Here is a 16,646-nt window from a genome sequence, read left to right as displayed (position 1 = left end):
TCTGATAGGCTGACGTCATAATGGAAGTATCGAAGAGGCAAGGATTCAAGACTGTTTCTTATCATTTCACTCTAAGAAACGTGGGAACTATTTGTGTACATCTAAAATCGGAGAGTCCAATTTTGTGATCATTATGGCATTTCACAGCCCGTCTTCAGAAGCCTCAAAGCATAGGTCAAGGTTTGACCCCGAGGGTCCCCAATGCTCGACCTCGGGGTAGTGCAAATCGGTGGCTATCTTAAACAAGCGGGAAATTCCCAAAAGGCACGAAGTTAAAGCTGACTAGGTCTATATGAATAGTACAAGTCCGTACCGTGACATTAAATGGTTGTACCAGTTGTTTACCTTTGTAATAAATGTATATGTACTATGTTGGGATTCCCCCCCTCCTATATAAAGGGGACCCTTGTCATTTTGTAAAGGGACATGATATTCAATACAAGAACAAGAGCATTCTCTGCTCTCTAACTTAAACATTCTTCATTGTGTTTCCTTTAATTTATTGCTTACATTTATAGTATTTTATTGGTTGTTCTTCATTTACTACTCATCATTGATCATAAAGAGTCATCATCAAGGCCCTCAGGATTGTTAGTCCTTCATCGATCAGCCCCAATCAAGCCCCTTAGCTCGACCTCGAGGCCCAGTGTAGGCCGGCTCGAGATCTCACCTCACGGCTATTCGGTTTGCATAGCATACTATCCTCTTACTCTTATCTTACTTTCCTAGCTCACACTTAGCATCTATTGCCTAACAACTAGCATAAAAATAAATCACGTGTTTTTAGAACCACAAAATCAAATCTAATTGTAATTACCATTTTCAAGGTAAACACATTGTAATAAATATAATTTACTATTGCTTTTTATTCATATCTTTACAAGCTTAGACAAAGGATGATGCAAACATAATTGCACATTAGAAATCACGTGAGTAATCATAAACTCAGGCCTTATTGCACACATTACACATATGATATGAGTATGTATAAAGATTTTAATAAATCATTACATTTTTGAGAAGGATGAGTTAATCTTGGGTTCCAGTACAAATTAATGATCCATCAGTGCGGAAAAGTTTACAACCTTCATCTGCTGTGCAACAGTTGACACATACTGGACTAATTTGCTCATCTCCTGAAGAGGGACAAGTCATGTATGCCACTTCATTATCACAAAACTGGAGACATGACTTGGCATTTACATATTTCACCTCACCAATTCCCAACAGAAATATACCTATAAATTAAAGCACCCAAATCAACACAAAGTAAAGATATAAAATGACATTTTGGCTATATATATATATATATATATATATATATATATATATATATATATATATATATATATATATCAAAGAAGCCTTACCAGATAATAGGAGGAGAGAAAGGATACTAGCTTTGTAAAAGGCCATTTTTCTCTGAATGCGCTGATTTGAGGATGTTATCCTCTTAAGCTATTTATTTATAGAGCTAACAAAAGATTACTAAAATACAACTAGCAATGACATTTTCTCATTCCGTATTTAGATAACTAACATAGTTGTAAAAATGGACCAGATATTGCTTGGTCAAACGAAACTCAATGCAGCCTTCACATTAGATTGTATCTATGACCTAACTGTTTGAAGCTTTTGGTATACCTTAAAAAAAAACATGTTTAACCAAAAGATTATTCCTTGAAATTCATCATCATCTATCTCCAATATGGAGTTAAATATTACAACTCAAATTTTGAGCCATAATACCACATTTCGTTTGAAAACATTGTGGGTTTGAGACTGAGATTCACTTGAACATTTTTTCTGAAAATATATATTGAACGTCATGTCTCTACTTGCTATTGGTTTAGGGTCTAGTGCTCTATATCTCATAATTTTTATTTTTTGTTTTCTTTCATTTGAAGTATAATACTGTTTGTTCGTAGTACGTTTTTTCTAAAAATATATATTGAATATCTGTAATATTATTAAACCACATTAGTTCAAACTTTTAGGAACTATATTGCAAATATTACATCAATGGCCACTGAATTTGAAATACTATACACAATTAAATGAAGTATGTTGACTAATTTCATTCAACTAAGCCATTATCTTTGAACAAATGATAACCATGTTGACACATAAGAGTGAAATTTTCGTTCCTATACCATATATGAAATTATATTACCAAATATGTTCATACTTTGCATATTACCCTTTATGCTAATAGTATTTCTACATAATATATACAATACACTAAATAAGGAATCATTATAGCTGTAGGATTCCTTATTTAGGTGCGCTAAAAAAGGGGAATTAAATATTTTCCAGATCTTCCAACGCAAATCACGCACAGTAATCACTATCGTCGACTTCTTTACAAAATTTTCATACTCTGTTTTTTGCGCTAAACTCTGTTTCAACATTTTCTTTGATTTCACAAATCAAAATCGACAAAATCTTCTACAATTCTTCTGCAACAAAAGCAATTATGGCAAAAATACAAAGCAAAGGAAAAGAGAGCAGCAATTCCACCATTGACAGCCATTAAAAGGCTTTGAAGCTTTGAATTCAAATTTGGGTTTTCAAAAAACATTATTTGTTTGGATTGGGTGTTGTTGAAAATAATTGGAAATATGGTTTGGAGTTTATATCTCAATTTTGAGGGGTTTTGGTGAAGATTAGACTTGGTTTTGACTGAATTTCAGATTGAAACTTGAAGAAGAAGGAGAAGAAGACATGACATATATTATATTGCAGAAATTGTAGAAAAATTGTAGATAAATTGTAGACAGTTGTTTATTTATTTTTCTTTTATTCATTTACCTATTGTATAAAAGTTGAACAACATTGTATAAAAATTGTATTTAAGTGGATGATTTAGTACTGTTTTAGACAAAAATATGTATAAAAAATGTGAAACATACATTTCAGGGGAAGCATTTCGAGTCCAAATATGTACCCAGTTTGTAGATATTTTGTAGATAAATTGTAGATTATTTGTATTCTGATTGTAGATGCTTTATTTTCTGTTTTCACAAATAAAAAACGACTAAAACTTCTACAAATCTTCTGAAAAACGTAATTATATCAAAAATCCCAATTATGCTACAATTGAATGGGAATTGGGATATTAAAATTCAATGTACCCTGTTTGTAGATATTTTGTAGATTATTTATATTCTAATTGTAGATGTTTTGTTTTCTGTTTTCACAAATCAAAAAAGACTAAAACTTCTACAAATCTTCTGCAAAAAAACGCAATTATTTCAAAAATCCCAATTATGCTACAATTGAATGGGAATTGGGATATTAAAACTCAATGTAGCCAGTTTGTAGATATTTTGTAGATAAATTGTAGATTATTTGTATTCTGATTGTAGATGCTTTGTTTTCTGTTTTCACAAATCAAAAATGACTAAAACTTCTACAAATCTTGTGCAAAAAAATGCAATTATGTCGAAAATCCTGATTATGCTACAATTCTGTGATTCTCATATATGCTCTTGTTACTCCTTATGAAACTGCTATGCTAAATATGGAATCTAAAAAACATGATGAAGGGATAGATCTTCCTAAGAAATTTTGTAGATAATTTATAGAAACATTGAAATTCTGTACTTTCATATAAAATTTTCAAATGATATGTAGTTTTGTTGTATATTAAATGTAGAAAATAAGCCATTGTGAGTCTTATTTGACTCATTCCTCACATTCAACCTATTCTACAAATTCACGCCTCTTTAAATACAATACAACCATACTTTCTTGAATTTAAAGGTATAGCAATATGTATAACTTAAAAAACATCTTCTCCTCTGCACAAGTTAGCTCCAAAACAAACGAAGTGAAATAACAAGCTCCTATCAAAATTTTTAACACAAAACACAAAGCTCAAAAATAAATAAACAATAGTCTACAATTTTTCTATAATTTTTGTACAATTTATCTACAATTTTTGCAATATAATGTATGTCATGTCTTCTTCTTCTTCGTCGAGTTTCAATTTGAAATTCAGCCAAAACCAAGTCGAATCTTCACCAAAACCCCTCAAAATTGAAATATAAACTCCAAACCATATTCCCAATTATTTACAACAACACACAATCCAAATAAATAATGATTTTTGAAAACCCAAATTAGAATTCAAAGCTTTAAAGCTTTTTAATGGCTATCAATGGTGGAATTGCTGCTCTCTTTTCCTTTCCTCTTATATTACTGAAATTTGGGATTGCGAGATAGAGAGAGGCATAGAGAGAATTCTCAATTCTTTGCAACAACATCCAATCCAAACAAACAATGTCTTTTGAAACCCCAAATTCGAATTCAAAGCCTTGGCTATGGAATAAATAATGGGATTTTGATACAGAAATCGTGGGTGTGGGAGGGAAACATGGGTGAAGGTGTGGGAATTGGAGAGAGAAAAGTGGGGGGAGTGATATTAGAAGGAATATACGGTACCATTAAATTAGGAGTGTAATTAATACCCTTAAAACCCACTAATGATATATAATTGATAATTAGATATACTAAATGTAATTTTATCAAACCTTAAACATTGAGGGTAATATAGTTTCATGTATGGCATAGAAATGTAAAAATTCCCACATAAAAAGACAAGACTCATAGCGGGGTAGTTTTGCAAACTTTGACCAAAGGTATAATAGAAACCAAGCTAACCTTATCACAACATGTCCAGTTGGATAGATAGACTTATTAATAGATTTTTAAGACTTTTACATCTCTCTAAGCTTTAGCTTCGTTGGTTTTATTTTTGGGAGTCATGCGGAAATATCTCAAATAAATCATACTTTATCAATTTTTAGCCATTAATTATAGATTTATCAAAACCAACCAAGCACATGCAAAAATTGAAAACTCAAATAAATAAGGATTCTTTCTATCCAAGAATCACACGCAAAGATTTCCTTCCATATTTTTAAGTGTATCAGCAATATTAGATGCAAGACGAAAAAGAAATTTCATGGATGAGATAACAAACAAGGTGATAAAATACATATATATATATATATATATATATATATATATATATATATATATATATATATATATATATATATATATCAATGGGTATGGTTGAAATTCATTGAAAACATATAGTTGAGTCAATATACAAAATTTGAGGAAAATTGAAGGTGATTTGGTATCAAAATTCGTAGTTAAAATCGAGTTCAATTTTTTTTCTCCGACACATGTATCACGCATGTATCTCACACATGTGTATAAATCCATAACTTTCGCTCATACCCTGTATTTTTGCCCAAAAAATTATTATATACAAATAATAAATTTTGAACCTATTAAATAAGATGAGATATGGTAGAATTGCGACTCTGAACCCATAAAGTTTAAAACTTGAGTCTGCCTCTGTATACATTTATATACATGTGACACACATTTGATATAAATATAATACATATGTGATACACAAATGGTATAAAGTGTGATGCACATATCATCTTTTTCTATGTTCATCTTCTACTTCGAATTTTTTATTCAAATCACCTCAAAACTCTACACCATAACTGAGATTTAAACTCCTTAACATTTATCCAATCTATTCCAATAACACCACTCAAAAGAAAGCAAAAAGTTGATATTTTTTTCTACAAACAACTAATTGGCTAATACTGGCAATATTTTGTGAATTGGCTAATTTTTGTATTAACTTACTAATCACTTAAAAAGTTAAAGTACTTCAATAATCGTTGTGGACAACTTAAAGAGCTCAATCTATATATTTCACCTTTTGAAAAACTTTCTAAATCAGGAAGAAAAGGATATCAGGAAAGCAAATAACTCAATTTCGAAATTGAAAACAAAAACGATGATACTTTTATTCAAAGTAAAGAATGGTTCTTACGAGTTTTAATGGTTCTTTGAAAATAGAGTAACTCGACCTAACTGAATCTACCGAACTGAGTATTAAGTTTCTCTAATAAAATTATATTTTTCAACATAATTCTATAATCGTACCGAATAATTAGAGTTTTATTTTTTATAAAAAATTATCAAATCGAACCGAATAAATTTAAGTATATACTTTATATATTAAACTATAAATAACAGAACATTCAAAATAGTGATCTTGGACCTTAAGCCTAGGGTTGGATATGAACAACAACAACAATAACAACGATCCAGTATATTCTCATCAGGTAGAGTTTGAGAGGGTAATCTATACGCAAGACCTTATCCCTACCTAATGAAGGTAGAGAGGCTGTTTCCAATAGACCCTCAACTCGGAAGGGGTGAGAAGAAGAAGAAGAAGGAGAAGGAGGGGAAAAGCAAGAAAAGAGAGAAGAGAAAGAATGAGATAAAGGATAAGTAGTACCAAATAATAACAAATGGGAATACAATACCTGGGGCGAACAAAACCACATAACGCAATAAAGATCTAAGAATATGAAGGGGTATGTGTGCTACTAAGACTATCAGTGAGCAAATAAGAAACTTCCAACTACTTACTAATTTTCTACCATAATCCTCGATCCCCACACTCTCCTATCAAGGGTCAAGTCCGTAGTGAGCTGAACCAGTGTCATATCCTGCCTAATCACCTCTCTATAGTACTTCTTAGGCTTACCGCAACCTCTTCTCAAACCTGTCATGGCCAACCTCTCACACCTCCTAACGGGAGCATCAATGCTTCTCCTCTTAACGTGTCTGAACCATCTCAGCCTCGGCTCCCGCATCTTGCCCCCACAAAGGCCATACTCACTTTGTCCAAGATAATTTCATTCCTAATCTTATCTCTCTTGGTACACCCACACATCCATCTCAACGTCTTCATTTCTGCTACTTTCATCTTCTGCACATGTGCAGGGAGTTCTTGACTAGCCAAAGCCCCATACAACATAGTCGGTCGAACCACACTCTATAAATTTACTTTTAAGTCTTGGCGACACATCCTTATCACATAAAATACCGGATGCGAGCCTCCATTTTATCTCCCATGCGATGTGTGACATCGTCGTCAATCTCCCTATTACCTTAGCTAATAGATCTGAGATACTTGAAACTACCTCTTTTGGGGATAGCTTGAGCATCAAGCTTTACATCCACGTCTGTTTCATGGGTCCCGTCACTGAATTTGCACTCAGGTATTCTGTTTTAGTCCTGCCCAACTTGAAACCTTTAGACTCCAAGGTCTATCTCCAAACCTCCAACCTCGTGTTAACTCCACCTCACGTCTCGTCAATCAACACTATATCATCGGTAAATAGCATGCACCAAGGCACTTCCCCTTGGATGTATCGCATCGGCACATCCATCGCCAAGGCAAATAAAATCGGGCTAAGAGCCGATACCTGGTGCAGTCTCATCACAATTGGGAAATGCTCCAAGTCACCTCCCACAGTCCTCACCTGAGTCTTAGCACCATCATACATATCCTTAATCACCTTAGTGTACACTACCAAAACGTCGTTAGCCTCCAAACACCTCCACAAAACCTCCCTCGGAACTTTATCATATACTTTCTCAAGGTCAATGAATACCATATGCATGTCCTTCTTCCTTTCCTTATATTTCTCCACTAATCTCCTCACCAGATGAATCGCTTCCGTAGTTTAATGCCCCGACATGAAACTACCTCTTTTGGAGATAGCTTGAGCATCAAGCTTTACATCCGCGTCTGTTTCATGGGTCCCGTCACTGAATTTGCACTCAGGTATTTTGTTTTCGTCTTACCCAACTTGAAACCTTTAAACTCCAAGGTCTATCTCCAAACTTCCAACCTCGCGTTAACTCCGCCTCATGTCTCGTCAATCAATACTATATCATCGGCAAATAGCACGCACCAAGACACCTCCCCTTGGATATATCGCGTCGGCACATCCATAGCCAAGGCAAATAAAATCGGGCTAAGAGCCGATACTTGGTGCAGTCTCATCTCAACGGGGAAATGCTCCAAGTCACCTCCCACAGTCCTCATCCGAGTCCTAGAACCATCATACATATCCTTAATCACCTTAGTGTACACTACCAGAACGTCGTTAGCCTCCAAATACCTCCACAAAACCTCTCTCAGAACTTTATCATACACTTTCTCAAGGTCAATGAATACCATATGCAAGTCCTTCTTCCTTTCACTATATTGCTCCACTAATCTCCTCACCAGATGAATCACTTCCGTAGTTTAACGCCCCAACATGAATTCGAACTGGTTCTCGGAAATAGACACACAACTCCTCACCCGGACCTCCACCACCCTATCCCGAACCTTCATAGTGTGACTTAACAACTTTATACTCATATAGTTATTTCAATTTTCGATATCACCCTTGTTCTTGTATAATGGAACCATCGTACTTCACCTCCATTCTTCGGGCATCTTCTTCGTCCTGAAAATAATATTAAACAATCCAGTGAGCCACTTAATAGCTCTCGCCCCGCGTTATTCCAAAATTACACCAGGATTTCGTCTGGCCTCTACACATCTTACGCATCGCCCCTTCCACCTCCTCTAACTTAATCCGCCTACAATACCCTAAATCCCGCTGACTCTCGGAATGCTCCAACTTACCCAAACACAATGCTTCTATTCCCCTCCTTGTTCAATAGTTTGTGAAAGTATGAGCCCGTTTGGATTGGCTTGTTTTAAGTGCTTTTAAGCCAAAATAACTTTGAAGTCATTGTGTAGTGTTTGGATAACGTAAAAAGTGCTTTTAAGCACTTCTTTTTAAGCTAAAGTGACAAAAACAAACCAAAAGCAAAAAACTAGAATTCCTAACTTATGGCTTAAAAGCTATTTTAGCTTAAAAGTCGCTTAAAATAAGCCCATCCAAACGGGGGCTATGTCTGTCATTTTCTTCTAATAAGTGCCTCGTCCATCAATACTTTGTCATCCTTGTCCTTGATGCACTTGGCTTGGTCTAAGTCACAGGCCTTCCTCTCCCTCATTTTGGCCAACCAGTACAACTTCTTATCCCCACCTTTGCCCTCGAGCTCCTCCTATATACGACCAAACGCCGCATTCTTAGCCGCCGTAACTACTAACTCTGCCTCTTTCTTTGCCTTTTTATAACACTCCTGATAAGTCCTTTTTTCCTCCTTATTTGTACTCTCCACTAGCTTCAAATAAGCATCTTTCTTGGCTTTCACTTTACCTTAGACCTCTCCATTCCACTACCAGTCCACTTTATGACCCCTAGAAAAGCCCTTCGTGACCCCTAAGACCTCTCTAGCAGCTTACCTAATGCAATTTTGATGTCGTGATCCATATACTAGTCGTGTCCCTCTACTCCTCCAGGCCCTCATAGCCAGTAACCTCTGCCCCAACTCCTGAGCTTTGTCCTTGGCCAAGTTACCTCACTTGATTTTAGGTTGCCTATACACCGCCCTCTTCCTCCTACTCCTTTTGATCTCCAAGTCTATTACTAGGAGTCTATGCTGGGTCGTGAGGTGATCACTTGGGATAACCTTGCTATCAGTGCAAAGACCTTTATTATATTTCCTATAGAGAAGGTAATCAATCTGAGTCTTGACCATCGAATTCCGAAATGTGACCAGGTGCTCCTCCTGCTTCAGAAAACTCTAGTTAGCTATAACAAAATCAAAAGCTCTAGAAAAGTCCAACAGTAAAGTACCTCCCTCATTCCTATCCCTAAAATCGAACCCGTCATGCACATCATCATAACCGTTAGCACTAGCCCCAATATGGCCATTGAAATCTCTGCCATGAAAAGCTTCTCGGTGTGCGGGATAATACACACTACCTCGTCCAAATCCTCCCAGAATTGCTGCTTGACCTCCCGGTCCAAACCTACCTGGGGAGCGTATGCACTAATCACATTTACAATAAACCCTCCAACTACAAGCTTAATACCCATCAACCTATCGTTTACCCTCCTAACCTCGACCACGAGCTCCCCGAGGTCCCTGTCAACTAAAATACCTACCCCATTCTTATCCCCAACACTTCCTGAGTACCATAGTTTAAACCCGTCTACATCTCGTGCCTTAGTACCCTTCCATCTAGTCTCCTCGACACACGTTATGTTGATCTTCCTTTTCTGAAGAATCTTACCTAATCTATAGACTTCCCCGTCAACATTCCTATGTTCCAGGACCCAACTCTCAGCTTAGAGGCTCCCTTATCCCCCTTCCCACCCCTGGTCCCTACCCCCAACTCCACCCGAGGACATGACCGTACTCTCACATCATTCACTACAACCACTATAAGCTCGAGGCATTAAGTAATCACTACCACTAAAAACAAAAAGCGAGAACAAAGGAAAACAAGCTAGGAATCCGAGAGCTAAAAAAACACAAAGGCGCTACTACGAAAACAGCAATGCAAGCAGCCACTAGAGCAGTGAATCTACCTCGTCTAATAAACTACCACTGTGCAAACAGAAAATTAAAAAGGGATAGACGAAACCTTAAGCTTAAAAACACTAATTGCAAAGACAATAAATCAAGAAAGTATTGTCTACCTAAAGCAGTCAATCCACCGACGGTTAGCCGGCAAGGCAACCAAAAAGATGTAATAAACACAAGGGACGAATACCGGCGAGGCAACAAGAAGGAAGACAAGACTAAAGAATATTCTACGAATAAGAATGAGTGAACCAGATAACAACAAGCCAAAAAGAATCGGTACTAATTACAAGTACAGAGAAAACAAGCAAGTATTGTCTACCTAGAGCAATAACTCCAACTACCAAAACTAACAGATGTGTACACAATCAAAAATTCGAAAATTAGTTAATTTGAATTCTTGGTAGTTGTAAAAGATATTTTATAGAAATATAACATGTTAAACATTGTTGATAATCACTAATGGTCAAGGCAAAACTTCAAGTAAGGTATGAGAGCCTAAAGTGAGTATCAAGTGCAAAATAGTTTATTTAAGAAAATATGTAGCATAGAGAGTCTTTCTTTTGTATGGAGTAATCTTAAACACAGCAAAAAGTATTCATGCAAAGATATGACATTGTGACTAATGTTACAAAGGAGAAACATACTAACATCAGAAGAGGATAACTTTTTGTATTTCTTATAGAAAGACTCTTACAGCTTACTTTTCACCATTACCTTTAAGCATTATCTTAAACTAACAGTTTTTACCAGCTGAGGCACTTGAGATCTAGTGCCTTAACTATTTTAAACTCTTACAATTACCTGACACTTATCTCACCTATACACAACATATATAACGTATTAACAAATGATTTTGGTCGACTATGCTTCTATTAGTGCATCCTCTTATGGACTTCAGTTTTTCTTATCAGGATCTCTTGCTGGGATCAAGTATTGATGACTCGATATCAACTGCATAAAAGTGATAGTAGAACAAAAGGCTCTACTGAACCAACAGGTGATCCATATATACTTGGAATCCTCCACGGCTCTGATGGAGTATTCCTGCCAAGACCATACAACACAAGAAGATTCTCTGCACTGTATAACTAAGAGCCACTTGTCAAAAAGCAACTAGTGCTGCTGCCTGAGCTACCTATAGCACATGACACATCTTGGACAAGAAATTTTACGCAACGAGTACCAAGAGAATCGAGTATCTCAAGACACTCGTGCAAGTCTTCTTCATTTACCAACATCACCCATTCCTCTTCATCATCAAGATACTCGAGCTGGAACGCCCCGGTCTGCAGTTTGAACCTCTTTGCAACCTCTTCATAGAGTTGAAAGCACCCTGCTGAAGGCTCAAATTTAAATCGGATTCTATCTTCCTTGTAAGTAGCTTTTATGGTTATATGTGACGCACCATCTTCACTCCTTGCCTTAACTTTGGTATGCTTTCGTTCACCAAAACTGTGAGAGCTTGATGAACTGCCATTCATTATTGAACCGGACACATTGGACAAATCTGTCATGCCTGAAGAACTTCCCTTGTTATGTTCCATAACAACATCATCTCCATCCAGTTCGTTACTTGCTCTAGTTTTTGTCTTAACATCATCAGCGTCAGGCATGGAATGTGGACATCGATTGATGAAATGGTAGCCGGAATTGTCCAATTTTAAATTGCTTGTGCTCAAACCACAACTCCTACATCCTTCTTTTGTACGGAAAGAACCTAGTGACACATTTCTAGAGTTGGTACATTGCATTGTGTCCTGACTTGCAGGCCACTCTGCTAGTTGGTTTCCATCCACATGCGTATCCTCTTCCATTTTCACCACAGGGTCGTGGTTGTCAATGCATGAAGTTTGGAGGACAGAGACATCATCCTGAAAAAGGGAATCCGGATTTTTCACACAGACGTTTTTGCAGGGAAAGAGGATACCTTTCTCTGAGTCAAAATCTTGAAGGATAGAGCTTGTTGCAACTAGACCTCCAGTGGCTGGATCAAATTTAAATCCTCCTTCTATCCCTTGGACTGATTTAAGCACAGTTTGTATCTTTACTAAAGAACGATTCACTTTGCCTATTTTTCGGGAAGGCCATCTTGGGATCCCATGTTGCCGACATATCCTTTTCAATGTAGTCGGACACACTACAAAAAACATAACAAATAAACTGTTATACCATCTTTTGCAAGGTCGTTAATTTTGTGCTTTCAACTTCAAACAGTTTTATATGTACCACTCTTTTTAAACCTTAAAGAGTCTGCATCCTTTGATAATGACACTTTTCTTTTAAGAAAATAGTTAACGTAATGTTTTTTCTTCTGTCTCCCATTTGTTTTTCCTTTGGGGGTATGCTAAACTTTTTGGCTTAATTAAGCTGTCACCTAAAATTTCAGGCACTACTAACAGATACATAGAATTAGAAATTGAATTGGCACAAAGAAAAATAGCATATTCGACTCCTGATAGGAGAGTTTGGATGTATGGGTTAGAGCCCAAAATCACGTTAGAAGGCAAATAGAGGGACAAGAGACGGTACTCAGTACGCGTATACTAGCCCCAATTTGGAACGACCACAAAAATCTGACAAGGTCCATAAAGCTTTTGCAAGGTATCTCTCAGAATCAGAAAATCACAACCCAATGGAACGGGAAACATACCAGCATAATAATACATTTTTCAAGAATGTTTAATTAGTTGATTGTTTCCACTTGACGAGAGCTTGAAAGCTTACCACCAATGCTTTTGGCAGCATCCTTGAGGCTCCCAGAGAAGTATTGCTGAAGAACACTCAAGCTGACATGTTTCTCTGCCACGCTTCTTTTTTTCTCTTTCTGTCTTCTTGATACACTCCTTGTCTACAAAGTAAAATGCAATAACTTCAGTACTGAAAGACAAAAAAGATGATCAGAATTTGAAAACGTATAGAATGAACATAACTTGTCTAGGAGCACATAAAGTAAGAGTTACTGAAACACAATTCTCAAGAGCGAAAGACATTCACTCAAGAACACGTAAAAAGGGTGGGGAAAAAAAGATTCTGAAGAGCACATTATAAAAATAGAACAAGTTAAGACCTTAAGAAGAGTAAAACATAGTCCACCAAATAAGCTAGGGGAGCATAGACTAGATAACAGTAAGGAAGTTGAGTTAAGTGATGTACCTGTTCGCGAGAACCATCAGCTTCCATTCCAGCTATTTCTGAATCACATATGTCTAAAGTTTCTTTACTGAAATCTAAAGTGCTGCCTAATAATGGATGCTCAGAAATCTTCCTTGATAAGTCAATTGATGTTAAATCCAGAACCGATTCACTCTGTAACCCAAACTTTGCACCCCCTTGTCCAACTAATTCAGCATCTGATATTGTCCTCAGACTTTTGCAAATTCTCTGCATGGTACGCGAGAGGTTATTTAAGAGAAGCTGTTGTTCGGTGCTTCCCTTTTTATCGACAGGAAGAAAAAACTCCAATACATAATCATCATCACCGGTGAATATACTACGTAATCTGATAGCAACTGCAGCATTTAGACCAAACTTCCGTGCATGGTGAACAAGTGGATACTCACTTATATGGTACTCTTTCACATCAGGGTAGAAGAAGGGATGGTTGGATTGGAGAGATTTCCCAACAATACCTTGTCCTTCCTCGAGATCATGTCCCATACATGCATGAAGAAATCCGTGCATCTCCTTGTCACTCACATAACAAGCTGTATTCTCAACACATAATACACTTTTTTCATCTGAGCTTGCAATACATCCTCCTGTACAAATACGGGGAATCCACGTCAAAGCAAGAGGCAGACTATGAGCATGGCAAACCGCTCGTAGAACATCTTTTATCTCAGCTAAAGCAGCTCTTTGATTCTTGGAAAGATTCTGCAAGGAAGCAAAATTAGAAGGGAACAAAATATTCCAAGACAAAAAGAAATGGCCACAAACAATGCGTAGATCACAGATAGGATTAAGACATTGAGTATTACCTGGGAAGTAAATTGAGGAGGTGTTATGCTCCTTAAATTTACGGCCTGCAAAATGAAGGAATTGAGGATTACACAGAAATCTTAAACCTTTTTTTTTGAGGATACAATTAAAATAGATTAAGAGATGATCATCAGCATAAACTTTCGACCAAGCCAGCTATGAGCTAACACATAAAGATCGACATTTGATCAACCAAAAATGCCCTTCTATGTGCCTTGACATACACAAGAGCAATAGATAACTGGGCTACATATCCAACTAAAACATAATAATGAAGGAAGAACACTGACAAAACATTTTCCCTGCTGACAGAAAAGAACTTCATTACTGTACATCACGAGCATCACCAGAAAAAAAAATGAAAATGAAAATTTACAATGTGATTTTTAGTGATACACTATATTGGAAGAAATTATTAAAACAATCAATTCATGCTAAATCACATTTTCTGTTCTTTTTAAAGCTCTTCATATCCAATCAAAGGCACTTAAAGGCAATAATATTCGATCTAAACTTCATCCATCGATACTTATTAGCCTGCTCATCAAGCTTTTAAACAGGTTCCAAAATATATTCTGAGGCAGATATTACAATTTTTGGATCATCTATTTCTATCCTCAATATGCTGAAATAAAATTCTCTCTCAGTGGAAAAGGTACTTTTGCAATGAAAAACAAAGGAACTGATAGAATTAAAGCAAGAACCTGTAGAGCCCGGCAAACATGTACCATTTCCAAATCAAAATTCGACTTCTCTTTTGTAGTGACTAGTTCTAGTACTGCACAACACGACGAATCATGTCCATCATCCTCTAGAACTGGTAAAGCAATCGATCCACGGACTTCATGGTCAACTGCATATTGTACACGTAAATACTCGGCCTCTTTATAGTACTGAACATTTGATGTCCACTCGGGTATTCTCGAGGTAAAAACCCGACCAGGAAGACCAGGAAAAGATCCTGGTTTCATCTCCACATCAAAAGTGAATTTCCTGGATACCTCTCGATATCCAGATAGAACTTGATCAAGTAAAAATGGCTGTTCACAGGTGCTTAAAATGTAGTGAGCATCACTATTCTTCATTGGAATCCAAACCTGAGCCAAGATTCCCCCACCAGATGATTCTTTAAACAGTTCTAATGCCTTGAGCATTCGCTCCGAAAGTGATTGACAAGGTGACTTTGGGATTATACAGTTGTCAGTATCAGTAACATAATCAGCCTCGTCGCGAAACTGGTCATCATTCTTCTGCTGAAACATCCAATTTTCGCCTTCACAGGGAAACTGTTGTTCATAGTTCAATTGTTCAAACGGTGCATAATTGATGGACATTGGATTAATCGGCGAAAAAGATGGATAAGAGGCAAATATTTGCTCTATAGCATGGGGGCTAGAGCACCAACCGGCATATGCTTCAAAATTCATCATCTCCATTGCATTGTTGAATGTTTCATCTATATGTGAAGACATTGTACCTCCATCAAATGAGACAATACCCTCCATCAAATAAGTTATTGCACTAGCTGCTAGAGAAGCCTCAAATTATCAAAGTATAAAATCTTTCCCCAATTCTCTTTTGGATAAATCAGAGCGATAAAGGCTGAATCTCAATATATCGTCATAGAAAGATCACTCTGATCTGTTACTTACAATCTTCAACAAAAAGACACATGTTGTGTATGGCTAAGAAGCAAAGAATTAAGTGACTAATACTAAGGTTTTGGATATAGCAAAAAGAGTTTCCCGAAAAACCTAAGTAGATTTGAATTCTATATGTAATGACAATATAAACTCCGCCGTGTGAAGAAAGAGCTGAGACTGTACAAAAACACAACGCGGGTTCCAAGGAGGAGAGATAAGAAATGTAAGAATTATTTAACAGCAAGTGATTGAACGTTAAATTTTGAAGGGTTAACATCTGTCTTTTAAACTAAATTTTCATCATTTAACTAAATTATAATAGTCAACTTGAATCATTAAGATTTACTATTTCCTCTGTTTAATTTGTACGGCAGAGATTGATCGGCACGCTTCTTTCATTTTTTTTTTTTTTTTTTTTGAAAAAGAAAGATAAATTTTCAAATCTGTTATGATATTTTATAATTATAAATATGTCATTAAAGATAAAATAAAAAATTTAAAATTCATTATTTCTAAAAATGAATGATATTTGGGACTAACAAAAAGATAGTGTCACATAAAATAATACTATAATAGAACAAAGGGGATATTTGATTAGATACAGAATGCTGAACGCATATATATATTTTTATATTATCTAAAGTATGACGAAAAGAGAGGAGGGTCAAAGGGGAATCGGGAGAGAACGAAAGG

The 16,646-nt window shown here is 36.2% G+C and overlaps 2 protein-coding genes across 2 annotated transcripts; both read right to left on the bottom strand.

Moving 5' to 3' along the window:
* Positions 1-842: 842 nt before the first annotated feature.
* Positions 843-1,495, bottom strand: LOC107777263 (proteinase inhibitor PSI-1.2-like). The gene is made up of 2 exons (XM_016597262.2): positions 1,371-1,495; positions 843-1,238 (listed from the first exon to the last, which is right to left on the bottom strand). Exons 1-2 carry the CDS (start codon positions 1,414-1,416, stop codon positions 1,030-1,032), a joined length of 255 nt encoding a protein of 84 aa, XP_016452748.1. The 5' UTR covers positions 1,417-1,495; the 3' UTR covers positions 843-1,029.
* A 9,482-nt stretch (positions 1,496-10,977) lies between these two features.
* On the bottom strand, positions 10,978-16,195 carry LOC107777262 (protein NLP9-like). Its single transcript, XM_016597258.2, has 5 exons — positions 15,015-16,195; positions 14,310-14,354; positions 13,486-14,205; positions 13,057-13,180; positions 10,978-12,469 (listed from the first exon to the last, which is right to left on the bottom strand). The coding sequence occupies exons 1-5, from the start codon at positions 15,813-15,815 to the stop codon at positions 11,421-11,423; spliced, it is 2,739 nt and encodes a 912-aa protein (XP_016452744.2). The 5' UTR covers positions 15,816-16,195; the 3' UTR covers positions 10,978-11,420.
* Between the last annotated feature and the right edge of the window lie 451 nt (positions 16,196-16,646).

Source organism: Nicotiana tabacum, chromosome 5, assembly GCF_000715075.1.
Source record: "Nicotiana tabacum cultivar K326 chromosome 5, ASM71507v2, whole genome shotgun sequence".
Lineage (NCBI taxonomy): Eukaryota > Viridiplantae > Streptophyta > Magnoliopsida > Solanales > Solanaceae > Nicotiana > Nicotiana tabacum.
Note: the sequence above shows the minus strand (reverse complement) of the source record. Positions and strands in the feature narration are given on the sequence as shown.